This window comes from Amphiura filiformis, chromosome 14 (genome assembly GCF_039555335.1).
Source record: "Amphiura filiformis chromosome 14, Afil_fr2py, whole genome shotgun sequence".
Lineage (NCBI taxonomy): Eukaryota > Metazoa > Echinodermata > Ophiuroidea > Amphilepidida > Amphiuridae > Amphiura > Amphiura filiformis.
This window is the reverse complement of record NC_092641.1, coordinates 32,868,636-32,887,805: the sequence shown is the minus strand read 5'-3', so window position 1 is coordinate 32,887,805 and position 19,170 is coordinate 32,868,636. Positions and strand designations below refer to the sequence as shown.

At 37.7% G+C, this 19,170-nt stretch overlaps 1 protein-coding gene across 1 annotated transcript in view; it reads right to left on the bottom strand.

Moving 5' to 3' along the window:
• LOC140169995 (DNA polymerase epsilon catalytic subunit A-like) overlaps positions 1-19,170 on the bottom strand; it is a 51,624-nt gene that overhangs the window by 24,414 nt on the left and 8,040 nt on the right. The window contains 19 exon segments of the mRNA XM_072193308.1: positions 826-906; positions 2,842-3,033; positions 3,525-3,650; positions 4,785-4,980; positions 5,508-5,665; positions 5,813-5,957; positions 7,215-7,307; positions 8,125-8,273; positions 9,161-9,306; positions 10,004-10,093; positions 10,096-10,149; positions 10,575-10,806; positions 11,619-11,726; positions 12,345-12,557; positions 14,340-14,586; positions 15,494-15,613; positions 16,712-16,908; positions 17,361-17,468; positions 19,019-19,096. Coding sequence (XP_072049409.1) covers positions 826-906; positions 2,842-3,033; positions 3,525-3,650; positions 4,785-4,980; positions 5,508-5,665; positions 5,813-5,957; positions 7,215-7,307; positions 8,125-8,273; positions 9,161-9,306; positions 10,004-10,093; positions 10,096-10,149; positions 10,575-10,806; positions 11,619-11,726; positions 12,345-12,557; positions 14,340-14,586; positions 15,494-15,613; positions 16,712-16,908; positions 17,361-17,468; positions 19,019-19,096 — 2,733 coding nt within the window.

Below are 19,170 nucleotides of genomic sequence, written 5' to 3'. Positions count from 1 at the left end.
CTGGAATTCACTACCAATCACTGTGGTGTCAGCTCAGTCACTGGATATTCTCCGAACCGTCTGGGACCACTCACCCTCCGATAGTCTGCCACAGGGTCATCTTTTTACTTGCACCATGTTTTAAGTTATCTGCACATTTCGTTGAAATTTGTTCCCGTGACCAAGCACCTTTTGCACCCAAGTACGACTATACTCCACTACGGAGGGATGTACTCAATGGAAGAAGAAGAAGAAGAAGATCAAACAAATTTGTTTCTGGTGTCTTACCATATCTCTGATTGGCTGAATGCATGATATAACCATAATTTTAACTATAGAAAAATTATTAAATTCGTGTACATCGTGGAACATTCAACTACGCTTGTTACTCCGCGACTAATCATGCTAATACACAAGCGCGTATAACGCTACTCTCTGGCGTCCATATTATGAGGTTATCTGCGTACAACAGCTTACTACGCACAGCCACGCAAAGAGTATGTTCCACAATGTACACAAATTAAGTAATTTTTCTATAGTCAAAATGGTTCTTATAAACCGAATAGTGACCAAAGGCTTTTTAAGCCCTAGCTGTTTGAACTGAAATTATAAAAACATTTTAGTTGTTGCTTCATTCCAAACAAAACAAAACAAACAAAAAAGCAAATAAATACAAACATAGTGGGCAAAAAAAAAAGAAATTCTGATTCTACAGTACATCCACAAAATGGCAACAATTATTTCTATCTTAAGAGAAATGGTTTCACTTTCCACATACATACATGACAGCCAGGAAACAAGTCACGGACTATCAATGATTTGAACCTGGGACCTATTTTATCTTACTTGCTGTAGTGCAGCAGGAATGGTAATAATCTTCTGAATACAGCTTCCAAGTCTCTCTGTGTAGTACTCCCAGTCAAGAATCTGAAAGGAAAAAGAAGACAATGTCTCATCAAGGCCAGTGTTTCAAGTCAGAGCAAACCTTCGCTTTTATGGTTAGCCAGAGACAATTTATTGTTTGTCATAGCTCTCCTGAACTATAGACCTTTTCATATCGAAGTTTTCCGAAGTGATGACCCAGTTTTTAAAACGGGTCATCATACGCAGTTCTTGGGCGCCCACTTACGCCAGTTGTGCGTTTTTGTGTATTTACGCGGGCGTGTAAAGACACTTGCATCCATGTGATTATTTTGCGAACATTTCCGATGCAGTTTCACACGATATGAAACGGTCTTTTATCATGGACTGCCCAGCTGACTCCCAGCCATCATCTGTAGAAACATTCAGCCAAGTAACCTGCATCATACATGGTCAAGCATATATCTTCACTCTCTCCTGCAGAGACTCGAACCCACAATCTCATGGTTGCGAGACGAGCCTGCTAGTGCATAGACCCAAAGAGGACTTCAACATCTGGCCTGTGACATAACACACTTATATACCTTGGTGAATCTATAACAGGTAGAGGAATCTGCCTTGCCTTAAATTCAGGGACATCATAATTCCATATAAATTCCTCTTCTCACAGCCAGCTCTCATCCCCACCCTCAGAAGATCTATATCACATGTCTCTTTGTCAAGCAGTTCATTTCCTGCTTATTAATATGGTTAAGCCTATATATAGGAGTAGATATCTCTCTCTTAAGGGATCTAAAATGAGCGTTTATTATTTCGACAGTATTTTTGTGGGACATGAGAGCACCTCGGACCTATCGAATTGCATTCTGAATACTGAAGCATGTCTTTCTGATATCAAATAATTTTCATTTTTGAAAATCACAATATAATACAAATTTTATGACAAATTATAAAAATTTGATATTTTTCAAATTTTGATATATAACAGTCCTCGAAGTAAATTATATAAATCTAATGATATATTCTTAAAGTGTATGTAGCAGGGAGGAAAAGCCGACGGTCAATTGAAAATTTTGACCTTTCATATTGAAGATATGGATTTTTTCCCAAAAGACCTAATTTTTTTGGTGTTTTGGGACAAAAATCCATATCTTCAATACGAAAGGTCAAAATTTTCAATTGATCGACGGCTTTTCATCCCACCTACATACACTTTAAGTATAAATCATCAGATTTATAAAGTTTACTTCAAGTACTGTTATATATCAAAAATATCAATTTTAATGATTTGCCATAAAATGTGTATTAAATTGCGAATTTCAAAAATCAAAATTATTTGATATCAGAATGACATTCTTCGTATTCAGAATGCAATTCGATATGTCTGATGTGCTCTGATGTCCCAAAATAAATACTGTCCAAACGCTCATACCCAGCCCTTAAGGCTTCTTGTTGCTAGGTCTTACAACCAAGCATGCAACCCACCAGCTGCACAGTGTGCTTTATTCCCTGAGAAATTAATTGTCCTTCAATCCCAACACCAGTAAATACCACAAAATACCACAAGGATAACCGGGGCACGCATGCATCCTATGTGCACCAAGCACGAGCAGCAAAACCCCTGTGGCTACCGGTCGGTGATCGTGTGCTTGGAATTCGAGGAGACTAAGGTTCGAATCCCGGGGGTACCAAGAGACTTCTTTATTCATCTTCTCTCCTTTCTTCAACTTCCGATAGCAAAAAACAGTTTTAGTGTTAGGGTTAAAGACTTCAATAGAGGGTGTAATGCAGACAAAGGGCATAGCATATATCGTCGCTGGGCAGGAAAAACCTATGTGATTGTGGCCCCTAAACATGTTTAAAACAAAACTGCCGAAAGGTTACATAGGAGGTTTTGCTTTAAACATATTCAGGGGCCAATGACACTTGGAAGATTTTTCCTGCCCAACGACATAGTTTTACCTTTCCCACCCCTGAAAAAAAAAATTTCTTAAAACTTACCGATCTGATATCAAAGTCAGTTATGGAGGGGTGTTTGAGCCATTTCTTGAGGTAATGCCTCTTGACTCCATGTTCAGCCTGGAATATAGCAAGTGGAACAGCTCTCTCGGTTACAGGAGCACCCTCTGGTTTCTTTGAGATGATAAACTTGCAGGACAAGCCTTTGTCTTTCACCATCTGATCACCTAAGAACTGGGAAAGAATAAAATAAACTAGAATTTTGTGGTTCTCGTGTTGCGCAGTTCTTGGTGGTTGCAAGCATTATATTCAGAGAGCTTATTCACATACAGCTTATTCACATATAAGCAGCTGTCGAGTGGATTAATGATATTGCTTTTACCGGATCAGCCATCTGATTTTTGTTCTGGTCAAATACTTCCCAACACTTCATACGAAGCCAGGCGAGAAGGTACTTGTGCGCAGTACATTTGAAGATCTAGTTACTTTGAGCTGTGTTTTGGTAGAATCTTAGGATTTCTTTTTGAATGATTTTGGGTTTCTTTTATGTCGTCAAGTCTTTGAGGAAGACTCAAAGACATCTACACCATAACCCCCACACAACATATTGCTGTGAGGGCCAAAAATTATAGACAAATAATTCTATTCAATCTGGAATGCACAATCTATTGTTCACATTTAACCAATTTGGTTGAAGCATGTTATAAAATTACACAATGACCTACCTCAGCAAGACGCTTGGCCGTACTGATAGACGTTGACTTCTGTGCTCCATAATCTTCAAGTTTACGAGACATGCTACGATTCTCTGAGATCAATTCAAACAGCTCTGAGTCTGGTAAGTTGGCACCCTGTAAAATTAAGTAATTTATTCATGATTTGTTCATTTTAGTCCAGATCTTACAATGTTCTTAGCACATCGATTTAGCCACTGGCCCTGGTCAGTTAGTTTACTCTTTGGGCCAGGAGATTTTCTGTCTGTGGACCAGTTGGGATTTTGGCATAATTATGAATTTATGACATGTTAGAATATTAACAACAAATCTGGGCCAGTGGATTTCCCCTTCGGCTTCCCAGCTGGCCCTTGGACCAGCTGATTATTGCTCCTTATGTCTACCCCTGGTTTTATGCTGGTAAATAAGAGAGGAACAACATGTTTTAAACAAAACTTTTCCACCCAATATATTTGTATCACCCTGTACTGTATATCAACTTGCCAACTGGCAAAATTGTCTCACTTTCAGCTTGATGATGATATATGGTTCTGTAAGTTTCTGATAAACCTGAGATGAATTATAATCACTTTTGTGTGAAAGCATGTTTGTTTTTCTAATATTGAGTATATAACACACTATGCCCCAAATTCATAGGGAATGGCCCTGAACATTACTGAATGAAAAAACTTGTAATGCTTATTGCATATGATCAAATTGGTCTATTTATGCTAATTAATATTGATCATGGCTTTTGTTCCATTAAAGCAATATTGTAAAATTTCCATAAGAAATAGATTTTTATTTCTTGTCCACAAAATGTTAGTTTTCACTGTCAGATATGTCCCCCATTAATTTTGAGCCAAACAAAAGAAAATCACAATTTTTAAATTAAAATTAAATTAAAATTCCATTGCCTATGTTGCCAAATCATGCCCCCCCCCCCCCCCGACACTTGTGACCGAAGTCGGTCCTTTTAATGTGTTATGACCATCCCTATAGTTACAGTGTTATGGGCATTGCTTATGTGTTCAACTAATATTTTGAATGTCTAAAACTATGGGACATTGTTTTATCAAAAATCTCAGATTTTGTTATATACAGCACCTAAAGCCCTGATATTTGCAGGATATGTTAGTTTGTAAAAGTACATTACAATCATGTAAAAATCAGAATTTTGAACATTGAGGGCATCCTCCTAAGCAAATTTTTACAATTTTGCTTTAAATTGCCTTCAAAAGTATAATAGTACAAAAGCAGTTGGGTATGTACCTTACTGTAGAGCACATCCAGCCAATAGTCTGCCACTTTAGAAACTGATGCATAACACTCCTCCAATGTTGTGCCTTTCAAGAATGCTTCAAAGACGGAGGCTTGGAAGATTTTGATGAGCTGCAGCTCTCCTCTGCGCTTCACCTCAAAACCTTTCAACTCTGCTAATGATCCATCAAAATTGAATACAGCATATCTGTTGGCGAGTATCAAGAATATAGAATCAACAGGATTTCTTGTTTTTACTATCCTTTTTTGTGTCAGAAAAGATAGGCAGGTCCAATATATTAACCCTAACATGGGGCAGCGTTACTTGTGTGGCTACCGGTCCGTGATCATGTGCTTGGCATGCAAGGGTCTAAGGTTCGAATCCCGGACCCACCAAGTGACTTCTTTCTTCATCTTCTCTCCCTTTTTGTTTCTTCTTTAATTTCCGATAGCAAAAAGCAGGGTTGGGTGTTAGGGTTAGAAAACATGAATTTTCCTAGATTGAAGCCTATGTTAAGTAGTTGATGCAATAGTGGATGCGGTATCCACTACGATAATAATCATTAATTTCAAACAATCTTGCTTTTCAGTCATCAAATTTTGAGTGAGTCCCGCATCTAAAAAACTTTTTTTTTCGCCAACAAATGCAGCAATTTTTTTTTTCTATTTTAATGTGCATGTATATCCTTATGCAGAGAATTTTTTGTACTCATCAGTGATGATAATATTTCTTACCTCTTCTTCAGTTTCTTGCCTTCTTCTTTAGAAGCTGGTAGGATCATGGCTAGATACGGACCGTCAACTTCAAAGAAAATTGAATTCTCACTACGCTCTTCATAGGTTAGGTTGGAAGGGTCAACAAGCTCTTGATATTGATCATTAGTGTAGAAATCCTTGAATTAGAAATATACGGATAAATAATTAATATTGTCTATTAGTAATTTCTCTTAAATATTTTGTCGATCTATTCCAATATATAGCTCAATTTGTCTTCTCTCTCCGTTGTGTTTTTGATCAGAAAAGCGGAAAACTGTCCTTACCTTAACCAAGATATTCAGCATAGCACCTGGGTAAGACACAGCTACTTTAGGCTTCTTGGGGTTGGTGGTCTTAACATTGTAGTTCTCTGGAAAACTAGCAGGCATCACACACCAAATACCATCGGTGTCCAACTCAAGAGGGCGCCTGTCATAAATGAGAATTAACTGTTACAAACTGCTTACTAATCAGAAACGTAGAAGTAATTTGACAATATATTTGTTTTCAGATTCGATGGAATTACATTTTAGGCCTGGGTAAAATCCTTTCGACCTTGGCCTGTGCAAGAACCAGGTAATGCCATAGTCATGCTATGGGGCTTTGCTTGTTCAGTTGAGATTTCATGATGAGATTCAATTTAGATGTGAATCAATAACCCTAACCCCCCTGGATGCTACAAAACGCTACAGCACAAAGTGTTCGACTGTGAGCCCAAGCTACAATTGTGCAAGAATTCAAGCACATATATAGACCCAAATTGGTTGGCTGGCCAGGTTACCACACATGGCTTTGCTATCACAGGCAAGGTGCTCAAAACACCAGGAGTCGGTAGATCAAAATTGGGCAGAAAAGACAACAACAACTTTGCTCTTCATCTTCTTTTCTTCTTCCATCTCCCTTCAACCACAATGGCAATTAGGATCAAGGTCTACAATCAGTTTCTGAGTTAGGTTTAAGATAAACATTGGGGTTAAATTGCATCATAATTGATAAATGGTCAAGTCATAAAATGTGTGCACTCCTTGGACACCTACTGCAACACAACGCAATGTCAGCTTTCAGTCATTATACAGGTACAAATATTTTCGCAAGTACACTATACTATTTCCATAGATACCAGATAATTTAGGGCAATAATAGAATTACTGATGAGTAAGAAGCAATTGAAACATTTCTACAGTGCTTATAATGTAATATACACAGACCTGCCAACCTACTGAAGTCAGAAAAAGGGACATTGAGACCAAAACCTTGTACATGTACACAAAGCAGGTACCGAAAAAATTCAAAGACTTGAGGTGTGCAATACTTTTAGAATTCAGAAAAGGTTTTGCAGGTCTGAATTTATCACAATAGAATAGCAGATTTTAAAGAGAACTTTTCATCATTTTCTGCTGGTCTTTTATTTAAATTTACCATCACTGAAATTTTCAGAAAACAGGACTGTCCCTCATTTTCACTTTGGTAAACCCCAAATGAGGGACAGTCCCTCAAAATGAGGGACAGTTGGCAGGTCTGTATACAACATGCTTCAAATAGTTCAATGGACAAAGCATTCATCACATGACAATATACATTGTAGCATTGATGTGGACCATATATGCAAAGCCATCCAATATAACTGAAGGAGAAAAAGCTGCTAGTCATTATATTTTCTGCTTCCCCCACCCTTTCATCACTTACCCAATTTGTTCCACAAGCTCTCTTGCTCTTGTGATAATGTTGGCTCCTGTGAAACACACAATACCAGCCATCTCCATGGAATACCAACGGGCACTGGATGAGAACAGATAAACAGGAACAAAGGTAAGTCTGTTATACACATACACAGACTGGTGTTATACACTATTATATAAGCATGATAATACCATCACAATTATAGGGTCACTTTCTAAATCTGCTGCTTGAGACACTAAGCTATTCCATTCACATTCTCCCTCTCCTTTAATGAAGATTTTGGAATTCCAACCAAATTCAACAATTTTAGTGTGTCATCTTGTTTTAGGGGTGTGGCTTTCAACTGAAATTTAGCCCATTTTACAAACTTATAAATTTGGGTTCCTTTTTTTCATGCCTAAATACATCACTTTGTAGTATGTGTGTGTTACATCTTTGTGCATTCTTATCCTTTGCTTACACATTATGAATAGAGCAATCTGTATAAATACATCAATGTGCATCTATCACAGTGCAACTTACACCCCAAAATTCACATGTTGTGAAAAGACTTTAAAAGAGTTAAGCACCGGGAAAATGCGCGATTTTTGAGAGCAAATTTCGCGCACCAGTTTTAGAAAATTCGCGATTTGTCCATAATATTCCCAAAATGCGTGCATTTTCCCCAAAAAGTTCAAATTTGTAGTTTTAAATTTTTTTTTAAATGTCTTCTTTTTCTCCTCGGAAATTCTTTCCCCGGCAGGGGTGGAATTTCAACGCGTTTGTAAAATTTCGATTGTAAAATATATGCAACAATTGTTAAATATGTCCATAGGGCAGCTATTGCATATCTGTAGTTCCTTCTTACAGTAACCCCTCAATATATCTGTTGTCAAAAGCACCTGTGCATGTATGTTTATATTTCCAGATATCTTACCCTTTCCTCATGACATATCCATAGAATGAATTCAGAATACACTTATGAGCCAACTGCAGTGAGTCATACAACACTTCTTTACCCCTGGCACTCTTGATCTCTGCAGCATCACCTTTCTCCACAGCAGCTGTGACCTTTCTTTTCCAAACCTATAAAGAAATAGGAAGTTTGGTATAAATATGAATACTCTGTGCAATATTGATAGGAAAGGCTTTGGATCAGATGCAATGATATCAATTGACCTTTTTCGGTAAATCCCATGATTACTTGTGGTTAGACCAGAGATGTCATCATTTGAAGTCACGCTGATGCACACATCAAATGTCAGATGACTTCCGGGTTTAACCGCAAGGAATTATGGCATTAACCACAAGGAATTATGGGATTTACCGAAATGGTCAATCCTTTACCTTACCATGCTTACCAGATTTGTAGTTTTTTGTCTGTCTTGGGTACGTCAGACTTAAGAAATCATTTAGTCTGGGACACTGGGTCTAAGCCTGCCACCTCATACAAATTCAGGGACTGCCTTTTTAGAAAAGAGATGTAGAATGCTCTTCTGATCTCTTCAAGAAGAGCTTTAGAAGAGCTGTTTGCACTGTGGCCATTAAAGCATAATGCATTTAACTAGTCATCTAGAGGAGCTATAAATCACTCTTGCAAATGCAACTTAAGAAGAGCTGTAGAGGAGTGATTGTTCTCACTCCTCTCAAACGGCAGTCCCTGCAAATTAGTTTTGTACATATAAAGGGGAATCTTACTCAGAGCAACTTGGCTCCTACAAATATACAATTAGCACTTCTCTTCCAGCTCATAGCTTTCATTCATTTCAAACTGGCATCAACAGTTCTGCATTGCCTGCATGGGAAATGTAGATCATCCAAGCCATTTCAGTCAAGGTTGGCGATGCTGCCTCTACAGCAGGACATTGTGCCCACAATGACAGATTTAAATAGGCTGTTAGATCAGTAGCGATCAAATGAATATATGCAATGACATAAACTAAGGATGCCACACCTGTATTATTTGATCATACCTTAAGCAGCCCCTTGAATTCATATCTTCTATCTCTGAATGCTCTGACAGTGTCCACATAGAATGAGTTTTCTCTTTGGCATATGGTGGTTGTTCTTGGTTCTTCTCTGGTAACTTTGGTCTTCCTGTAGGCACGGCGACAGTATTCTGAAGGAGGGAAAAGCAATGGGTGACCCAAGTAAATATCACATACATCCAAACACGTATGAATGCTCATTCATGGATAAACAGTCTTGAATTTGTGTGATTTGTCAAGTTGAAACTAGCCCATATTGGTTTGTCACACTTGGAGACTGAAAAATTGCACCTCTGGCATTTATCGGCAGAAGTCCAAAATCCAAAGATAATTAGCTTCTTTTCGCTTGAGTTATACAGAGGTTTGAACATGTAGCACAGTGTTGGCACAATGTATTACCCACAGAATGCATACCTGCCAACATTTGAAACTCAGAAACTCCCAGCCATTTTGTATCCTGGCGATCGGCACTCTACAAAATGCAAAGTATCAAAAAAATGGGACAGGGACAAACCCATTTTTCAATGTTCGGACACACAGAAAACAGGTCAAACCTGGGTAAAATGACACAGTTGGCAGGTATGAGAATGCAAACATGAAGGCACAATAAATTGAAGTTTGCCACATGCAGACATGCATGTCAATTTCCAGACAACTCAAGTGTAATATCTTTGCACAGACTAGAAAACTTGACGTGAGCAACCAAATTATCTGGTGGTCATAGAAAACCTAAAGTTGGTACACGTACGTATAGTCTCTCATAAAAAAAATTTGGTTCTTAAAATTGATACAATCACTGTACAGAGTTTGAATTCTTTTTGGACTTACCTCCTAATCGTTTCTTTTCCAAATTAGCTTGTTCTTCTTTGCGTAGATGATGAAATACCCTAGGTGGGCCTCCTGGAAACTCTGGAGGATTCTCTCTGTCTCAAGCTGCTGTTTGATTCTGTAGTATTCACCCCGACTGGCTGGCACTGTCAAATAAATAAAAATCAGTATAAGCAAGTTTGATTTTTTAAAGCACTTTTAGAATAAAGCACTATATAAATTATTGATATTGTAACTTTTTGGTTAATTTTGGATTGGATTGGGTTGGGATGCTGGGATTCCCGAAAAATACCCCCGAAATAAAACACAATTTGAGAGACCAAACAATTTAATTTTCATTATTTTTTATTCAAACTTAGAGTAAATTTTCTCTAAGTTTTGCTCAAAAACAATGAAAAATCTGTACTTCTTCAATTTTTTTTTTCAACTGAAAAATTGAGACCTGAACTTATACCAAGAACCTTAAATTGCATAGTCCTAAACGGTATCCATATTCAGAGGCGATTACACATGGATTGGGGTGGGGGAGGGTGGGTGGGTGTGTCCATGCATATATATATTTTCAACTTACAGTAATCTCCTCTCCACATCCATGTCATTTGCCTCTGGCAATTTGCTCCTGGTTTATTGTAATCACACGCAGCACACATGGCCTCATCCACCATTGCTGATGGCTGTAGTCTGTTGGTCAAGATAATATTAGGATACATAGCACCTACATCCAGATGGTAGATGATGGGGTTCTCAAGACGGGCTGGAGTGTCTCGGAGAGCGGCTAGTTTCTCTTTGATGTCTGCACATATCTGTGAAATATTATAACAAAATATCATCAATATAAATTCAGGAACATTTAAGACAAGGAACATATCACTTTGAAACCATTTCAATGCGGGAATTGTATAAACAGATGATGTTTTTTTCTTTGTTTTTTTCCAGACAGTTATATCATACCAAGTGCAGTCTCATTGTAATGACAATGCACATCAATAATTTTACAAATATTTTTAAAAGTTTACACATTTTGCTTTCAACATCATTGGTTCCAGAGCTAATAAATAGTGAAATTCTTCCAAATCTAAGTCTCATTTAATTCACCCTGTTGGTCGTACAAAATGTTTGAACAAATCTAGAAACAGGCCGACTGCCTGAACTAATTGCCTGAAACCCTGTAATTTTGAATGAGCAATAGGGGTTATTAATCTGTATCTACATTTGTGACCCAGTCTGATCCACTTGAAAATGAGTTACTACCACTATTAAACTTGCTCAGTACCTGCACTTACTGATGTTGAATCCCCAGGTATCTTGAATACTTCGTTGCAAAGTTATGAACCTTTCATATGTCAATTTTCTTATGTTTTTCTTTTTTTTATGTTTTTTACTCCTCTCTTTTTGCCTATATCTCAAGTTTTATTATTGCCAACTTTAGCCTGATTGGATCAGATCTGGTCACATTTGTTAACCTATTCATACGACATGCATGTTTATGCTCAGGTCTAAATTAACACTGGCACTTTGGCTAAATACCCTTAAATGCTTAATATTTCAATGTTTATTTGTGCACTGATAATGGGTTGCATGTCTTTCTGAAAGCTGATGACAGAAGCATTCTTACCTCATCAAAATTGGTGACCGTTTCCATGGGAATCTTCTCCTCTACCTCAATAGTATGCTTCATTGCTCTCTCCACATCATCCATTAGCTGCTGGAATGCTTCAGGAACCTGCGAAAGCAATCAATCAATTCAAAACCACGCAATCCATCAAAAATTCATCATATTTTAAACAGAAGCATTAAATGATCAAATATTTGATCAAGTATTTGATTACAAGCAATCATCAATCACCCTGAAGTTAACAATGTTATTAAGTGTTTAATTAGCTTGGGAAAAAGTATTCGTTGTTGGGAAGAAAAAACCTCGTACATGTTTGTGGCCCCTGAACATGTTTAAAACAAAACTGCCAACCAATTACATAAGGGGTTTTGCTTTAGGCATGTTCAGGGGCCAATGGCATATAGGTTTTTTCTGCCCAACGATCGACATATTGTTTTAATGAGAAGTAGTGTCTGTTATTTTCAACACTTGCAATAAGAAAGAGTGTCCCAACATGTTGTTGAAGACCACTTAATATATTTAATTGTACCTACCAAATTCACACTGTTGTATTACAGCTAAATCCAGCTAGCTGTTTAAAACCATGGCAACTGCAGCTTATTCAAATTGTATTGATTTTGATGTAAATATTTAGAATACATTTGCTCAGAAAAGAAAAGATACAAAAAATTATTTTCCTTGATGACATCTTAAAACTATGAATAAGTTTTCAAACACAATACTCACCATACGGAATCTGCATGGCAAATCACTGCGGAATACTCCAGATTCCAATGCTTCAACATGGCCGCCAACATAGGTCTCAGTATCCAAGACATGCCCATCATCTGTCAGTTTATTATACACTTGCTCTTGTTTGTTTGGGAAGACTATGTTAGCATGGAAAGCCTGCACCATAAGAAGAGCCTCACAGAGGGTACCAGAACCCTTCCTTAGGACCTACAAATGGAAAATTACAACACATTCTTAGTCAGTAGTTATGCTTAAGATTGTCATTGGTTCCTGCATTTGTCTATCACACGGTAGACTGCAGTGTTCATGTCATTGAGGAACTCACTTGTCGAGGTGTGCACTAGCTGCGCATCTTTAGCATGTTGTAAACGCAATGAGTAATAAGAGCAGTTTTCATGACTATAGTTTCAGTTATTAAAATAATATTAACAGACTAAGAATGAGTATAAATTTAAGTTTTCACTATCCTCTACTGTGTAGACAACAGGCAGGGCCAATATTTTATAGTACTATGCATAATATTCTTAATTATATTACTCAAACCATTCAGTATACTGACCTTTTAAGTTGATTTATGAGGAAAATATTCATAGTTTTGGTGACAGTCTGGTAGGCTAATTGCTTTGGTTATTGAGTCCATAAAAAAATGGTCCTCTAAATGTATTTGTTTTGTTTTTTAAATTTTTGTCAATTTGGGGGCCTAAAACTTTGCTTTTTGGTCAAAAAATTGCATTTCACTATTCCAGTTGACACCTCTTATGGAAGACATTCAGGTAACCCCATTCGAAATTCCAACTCCCTGTGTGGGATATTATGGTCATGTCTTCCATAGGGGGTGTATGGATTACAACTACAATAGCCCAACCTTGAGCTTTTTAGAAAAATTACTTCATCCATTTAAAAGTCTTTTATGGTCCCATTTCTGAAATTCTAGTCTGACACACATTGTCAGAATATATCTTGGTCTAGATTATTCATCCAGTAGTTCAAAACATTATTTTGTAAATTAAATCTAATACTGGAACTAAAGGCCTATTTACATGAGGACTTTACCCTTGCCTACATAATAACCATAAATTTGATTTTGATAGATGACTTGCCCTGGCGATGCAATTTACATGGGGACATTTGTTTCCAGCAATATGATCTGAATCAACTATATCTGGGGCCCCCCTATGTGACCTATAAAACCATAACCAGGTAAATACATAACAAAAGTGTGCAAAAGCCATCAACATTCCAGAGAGTGTAGTACTGTCTTGAAAAAATAGCCCCGTTCTATTTTGAGGAAACTATGGAAGGTCAGAGGTCCAGAGGTATTGCCTGGCAAAATTATCAATATACACGAGGACTTTCCCTTGCTGGAAATAAATTTCCAGCAATAGAGTCCTCGTGTAAACTGTGCATAAAGGATAAACCCCCTAGAGACAAACAGTGCAAAATGTAGTGTACGGTATCACCTGTGCTGCCTCAGACTGTGACGACTCCTATGTAGGTGAAACTAAACATCCCTACGAGCGTGATTAAACCAACACAGACACCCAAGTTCCAACAGAGTTTTGAGCTTAAATGTTTGTCTCTGGGGGTTCTCTGAAGACTTCTATAATCCGGAAGAAGCAGAGTCATCTTTGATAGAGAGGAGACGTGGTTCGAAAGAGGAGTCAGAGAATCAATTTGGGAGAGAGTGGAGAAGCCCGCAGGGGGACTCCGCTTTCAGTTTGTCACACGCATGGTATCCGGAGTTACAAGACATTCCTCGCCATCTGACATCACAACACCTGACGTTATCACAACATCATCAATCAGATGCCTGACAAAGTCTGAAGTTTTCGGACGCAACATAGCAAAGTGAGTTGCAAATTTTAGTTCCAGTATTAGATTTAATTTACAAAATATTGTCAGAATACATTTACCATTACTTAGCTACAAGCAGCCTAGCATTAAGTTTGACTATTTTTAATCATTTGAGATAGATTCCTTGGTCCTTACCTCATCTGGCTCCATAGGAATAATTGTACACAATGCAAAGATGAACGGGTGCACATATTTCATGTACAGATAATACGTTGCTACCGCATCAGAGACAGAATAATTGGCCAGAACCTGTGGCTGCTCACTTGCCATACGACACATCTCTTCAGGGTCAAGTTCTATGGGGTCATAGCGTAGCTTAGCCTTGGTGGCTGCTTTCAAACCCTGGGATCCTACTGGCAGGTAACTGTCTCTCTTCACCCATCTGTGAATAATGAATAATGGGATGAAATGTAAAGTGCATGAAACGTTTGTTTAAAACGTGATTTAAAATGCCCTATGCACAGACATAAACCCACAAGCCTCTCGCACACTTGACATGAATTTCTGACCACTGTAGCCCAAGACACAAAATATAATCTATATGGCAACAATCGGGGACTTTCAGCTTAGAGCGCACCCTATTGTTACCACAATAAACCATCACAGCCGGGATCAGCTCCCAGAGTACTTGTACGGGTAACCAAGACAATAAGCAGTTAGTTCCTCTAGCCCAGGGGAATTTCCAGTTAGCTCAATTATATCACAAGAACAAGCAGGGACTTGGTTGGGCTCAACTCGCATTGCCAAACACCATTGCACCAGAGTCTAATGCCTTACTGATTTAGCTAACAAAAAAAAAAAAAAAAAAAAAAGATAGTTTGCTTGTCCTCCATAATTTCTTGGGTTGGTCGGTCGGGATTAAAAAAATATTTTTTAAGGTAATCATAGCCAAAACATGACATATGACTTTAATTAGCTTAATAAATAGCCCAAATAGTTGTGAATTGGGATATTTCTCTACTGTATACCACTTCATGTTTTAAAACAGTTTAGAAGTGTGTAGAAAACTTTTCAGGATGTCAAAAATGTTCCAAAGAAAAAAAAAATTCTGGAATTTCCAAAATTAGGGTCAGTAGGCCTATTCATTTGTACATTAAAAAAAACACCCTTTTTACCAGATTTTCCAGATTAGGGTCGGTCGGTGGAGGACAAGAACACAATCTTTTTTTTTTTGGCCTAATTTGACTGCTTAAATCAAAAATGTTTCTGGCTTTGTATTCTTCTTGTGCATCTTTGTGAAATTTTCGTTAATGCAACCATCACAGTTAATACGAACATGACCCCCTTACCTGTATGCATCCATATGTATACAGTTCCTGGCTTTGTATTCTCCTTGGGCATCTTTTTGAAATCCTATTTCATTGTACATATCAATGCCATGTACGGTGCAGCGAGCCTCTACAAATGGCCTAGAAAAATAATATCAATAACACAATTAAAATATATATGATAATCCATTACTTCAGAGTTTGTAACTCTTATATCAACTTGTCAAGGTGTTAACCAGAGACATGTCCACTCGTCTTTTGGACATGCAATTGACCTTTGTGGTAAATCCCATAAGCCTTTGCGAGTACACCTGAAAACTCGTCATTTGACAACACGCCGACTTGCAATGTGCAGTAACGTTGTTCAATAAACGATGTGCGCATCGGCGCAGATCAGCGTGACGTCAAATGACGAGTTCTTGGGTGTACTCGCAAAGGCTTATGGGATTTTCTAAAAAGGTCAATCTCATAAGCAGACAGTTGGAAAAATTCTTCACCTGTCTTATGGATAGGCACTTTTGGATAAAAATCCCTAATGAGATCAATGTATTCACCATTGTAGTGTGACATCAAAATCAAATAGTTACTTGGTCAACTGGTTCACACTATTAGTATTCAGAACCATAATCAAAATGATGGCAATACAAAGTCAATGGGTTGCTAACAGGTGTTCAAACCGCGTGTGAACCAGTAACTAAGGGATGACATATTCACTATGACAACAAATAGTACAAAATCTTTTTTTAAATCTCTAAATGTCTGTAAAACAGCAATTGCTAATGCATTATCACAGTTGGAGTGTACTAAAGTTTGTTCGGCTTATATAAGGCGGAAATTATTCGGCTTTTGTTGCTGCCCACATCAATAAAATCCCAATTCATGCTCCCGTAAATTCCCATAAGTGTGCGCCAGTCACGCATTACGCAACGCACAACTAACGTAAGTATTGCGCCCAACTGCGTGCCCGCCATTCTTTATCAATACACGGTGTTATGAGTCTTATTTTTTCCGCCTTATATAAACCGAACAAACTTTACAAACAGTTCACCATTTTATATTGCAAAATATGAATTTGATAACTGTGTTTCATAACCAAATAAAGCACAGGTCATCGGTGGTGATTGTGGCCTACCTAAATCCAAAATCTTGCCTGAATGAGTAAATGAATAGAAATGAATATGACTGAACGAACAAGGATGGGTGGATTAATATAAATCTAAACGACTGACTAAAACTTACCAATCAAAACTATCTCCATTGTATGTCACTATGATGTTAGGCTTCACTTCCAAAACATGGTCAATAAATTTCTGTAATGTTGCTTGTTCATCGGCTTCATTAAATATAATAAAAGGTCCCTCGTATTCCGGTTTGGGTGTGTACTCAAAGTCTTCTACATCTTCTGATACAATCTCACGATTTGTTATCAGATAGCCCTGTAAAAGATTAAGACCATGCAAGAGGTATGGTCACAGACTGAATCAAAATAATGGGCTATTCCAGTTGAAATCTATTCACCCCTATGGAAGACATGACCTTAAACTCCTATACAGGGGGTGTAGATTTCAAAAGGAGTCACCCATTCAGGTAACCACATTCAAAATTTACACTCCCTGTATGAAAGATTAAGGCCATGTCTTCCATAGGGGGTGTATGGTTTTCAACTGGAATGTCCCTTAAACTCCTGCACAACATATCTACGTACTCCCCTTGTATGCTGGCACTGGTACCCAATGTAACACTTGGGTGAATGACACAACAGTATTTTGATTGCTCATGTGGGAAATGGTGAAAATTATCTCCCCGAGATGATCTGGAAGCTTGGGTATCCTACCACTGCCCATGTTTTTGGCTCTCGGAAGGGTATTGCAACCTTAACTACACTCACCTGACCATCAATCATGTATGAAATCATCATCACGCTATCAGTCTCCGCATCAGGAAACTTCAGAGGTAGTTTAGTTGTCTCTATGTCGAATGCAAGAACTACAGGATCCTAGAAGGTAACAAGAACAATATATTTTAGTGTAAAAACCACAACTTACTGATATTGCAGATTGGCATTTGTTATAATTATCCATTATACATACTAAAACTTTCCCCAAATTGACAACATTATATCCACCTCAACTGTGTAACTGATTGAAAAAAGTATACATTAGGTAGTAATATGAATTGGTACAGCCCATTAGTTTGAATAGTCATTAGCAAAGAAATGCTAAAAGTTAGGGTTATGGCATTTTAGGTTAGGATAAGGGTTAATCAGTGGTCTTGCCACAGAGGCATGAGGGGGAAAATGTCCCCCAGTCAGAACTCTTTCCATCTGCTGCCCCCCAGTAAAAAACCCAAATTACTTAAAATTTTCACTTTTTATGGCAATTTTGGATTTGGATTTTGCCCCCCCCCCCATAAAAATATTGCTGGCACTGCCAATGGTGTTAATGTTAGGGTTATACAGGGGAAGCATACGATTGGTTTCTTCTGATCTGTGTTGCAGATTATTTGCTCTCCCATTCATTTGTGTATGGCCAGATTTAATCCAATTACAAACCCGTCAAGGCTTTCGTCCTACACAAAAATTCTGACCTGACTAAAATCTGAGGGAGTCCAGTATATGATACTTCGACCATGGGTCTTATTAATAAAGAAGAGCATGAATAGAGAAAAAGTAAGGAGGAAGACTTGATCAAGGCTACATCAGGGGTAGAGTTAGGCTAGGGCTAGGGTCAGAGTTAGGATTAGAGTCAGGTTTATGTTTAGGGTAGGGATTCCGTTTACGATTAAGGCTTACATCAAGGGTAAGGATTAGGTTATTTGGTTTTCGGACTTGGGTGTTGATTTATGACTTATTATTGACCTAGGGTAACCATATAAGTGGGTCTGATTCCAAAACATAAATTTGGTAGTAATGTGAACAAATGGTCCGTATCTACAGAACTTAGGACCAAAATCTAATTAACAGGTTGAATGAGCAAAAGGCTGAATTGATCATTTTTAAAATCTATTCTACTCAAACTAATATATACCGTAAAAACTTGATAGTTAGCATAATTATGTGCTTACTATCAAGCGCTTTTCATGCAAACATGAAGAGCCCCATCCACAAAAGTGTAAAGGGTTTTGAGCAAATCATTGATATACATAGTTATATACGAACAAGTAAACCTGCAAATTATGTGTGTCTCAACCCCATTAGCTCAGTTGACAAAGCGCAGGACTTTTGGTACAATTTCATGTTTTCAAAAGCGCTCAACAGTAGCACATACGCTAACTATCACATTTTTACAGTATTGGATTAATTAAGGTATCAAGATGCACACAACAAACTTATCATGCATCTGTTGGGCTATTCCAGTTGAAATCCATACAAGGCATAACCTTAGAGGGTGTAGATTTCAAATGGAATCGCCCATTTAAAAATTACACATTGTGTTGCAGATTAAGGTTGTGTCTTTCTTTTCCGAATTTGACGGTAATAGCCCAATTGTAGTGTTACAATTCCTTTTTGTGCCCGGTTTACACAACCTGATAGAATGATATATTTACCGGTCTATCCAAGAGATCGTCTCTCTGCTTGATAATGGGTGCCATGGATCCACGGCCTTGCACTGAATACCAATGACCCTATGAAGAAAAGAATAAAGAATATAGTCAGCGATGATTGATAAACAAAATTGACAGTATATAAACTCATTAAC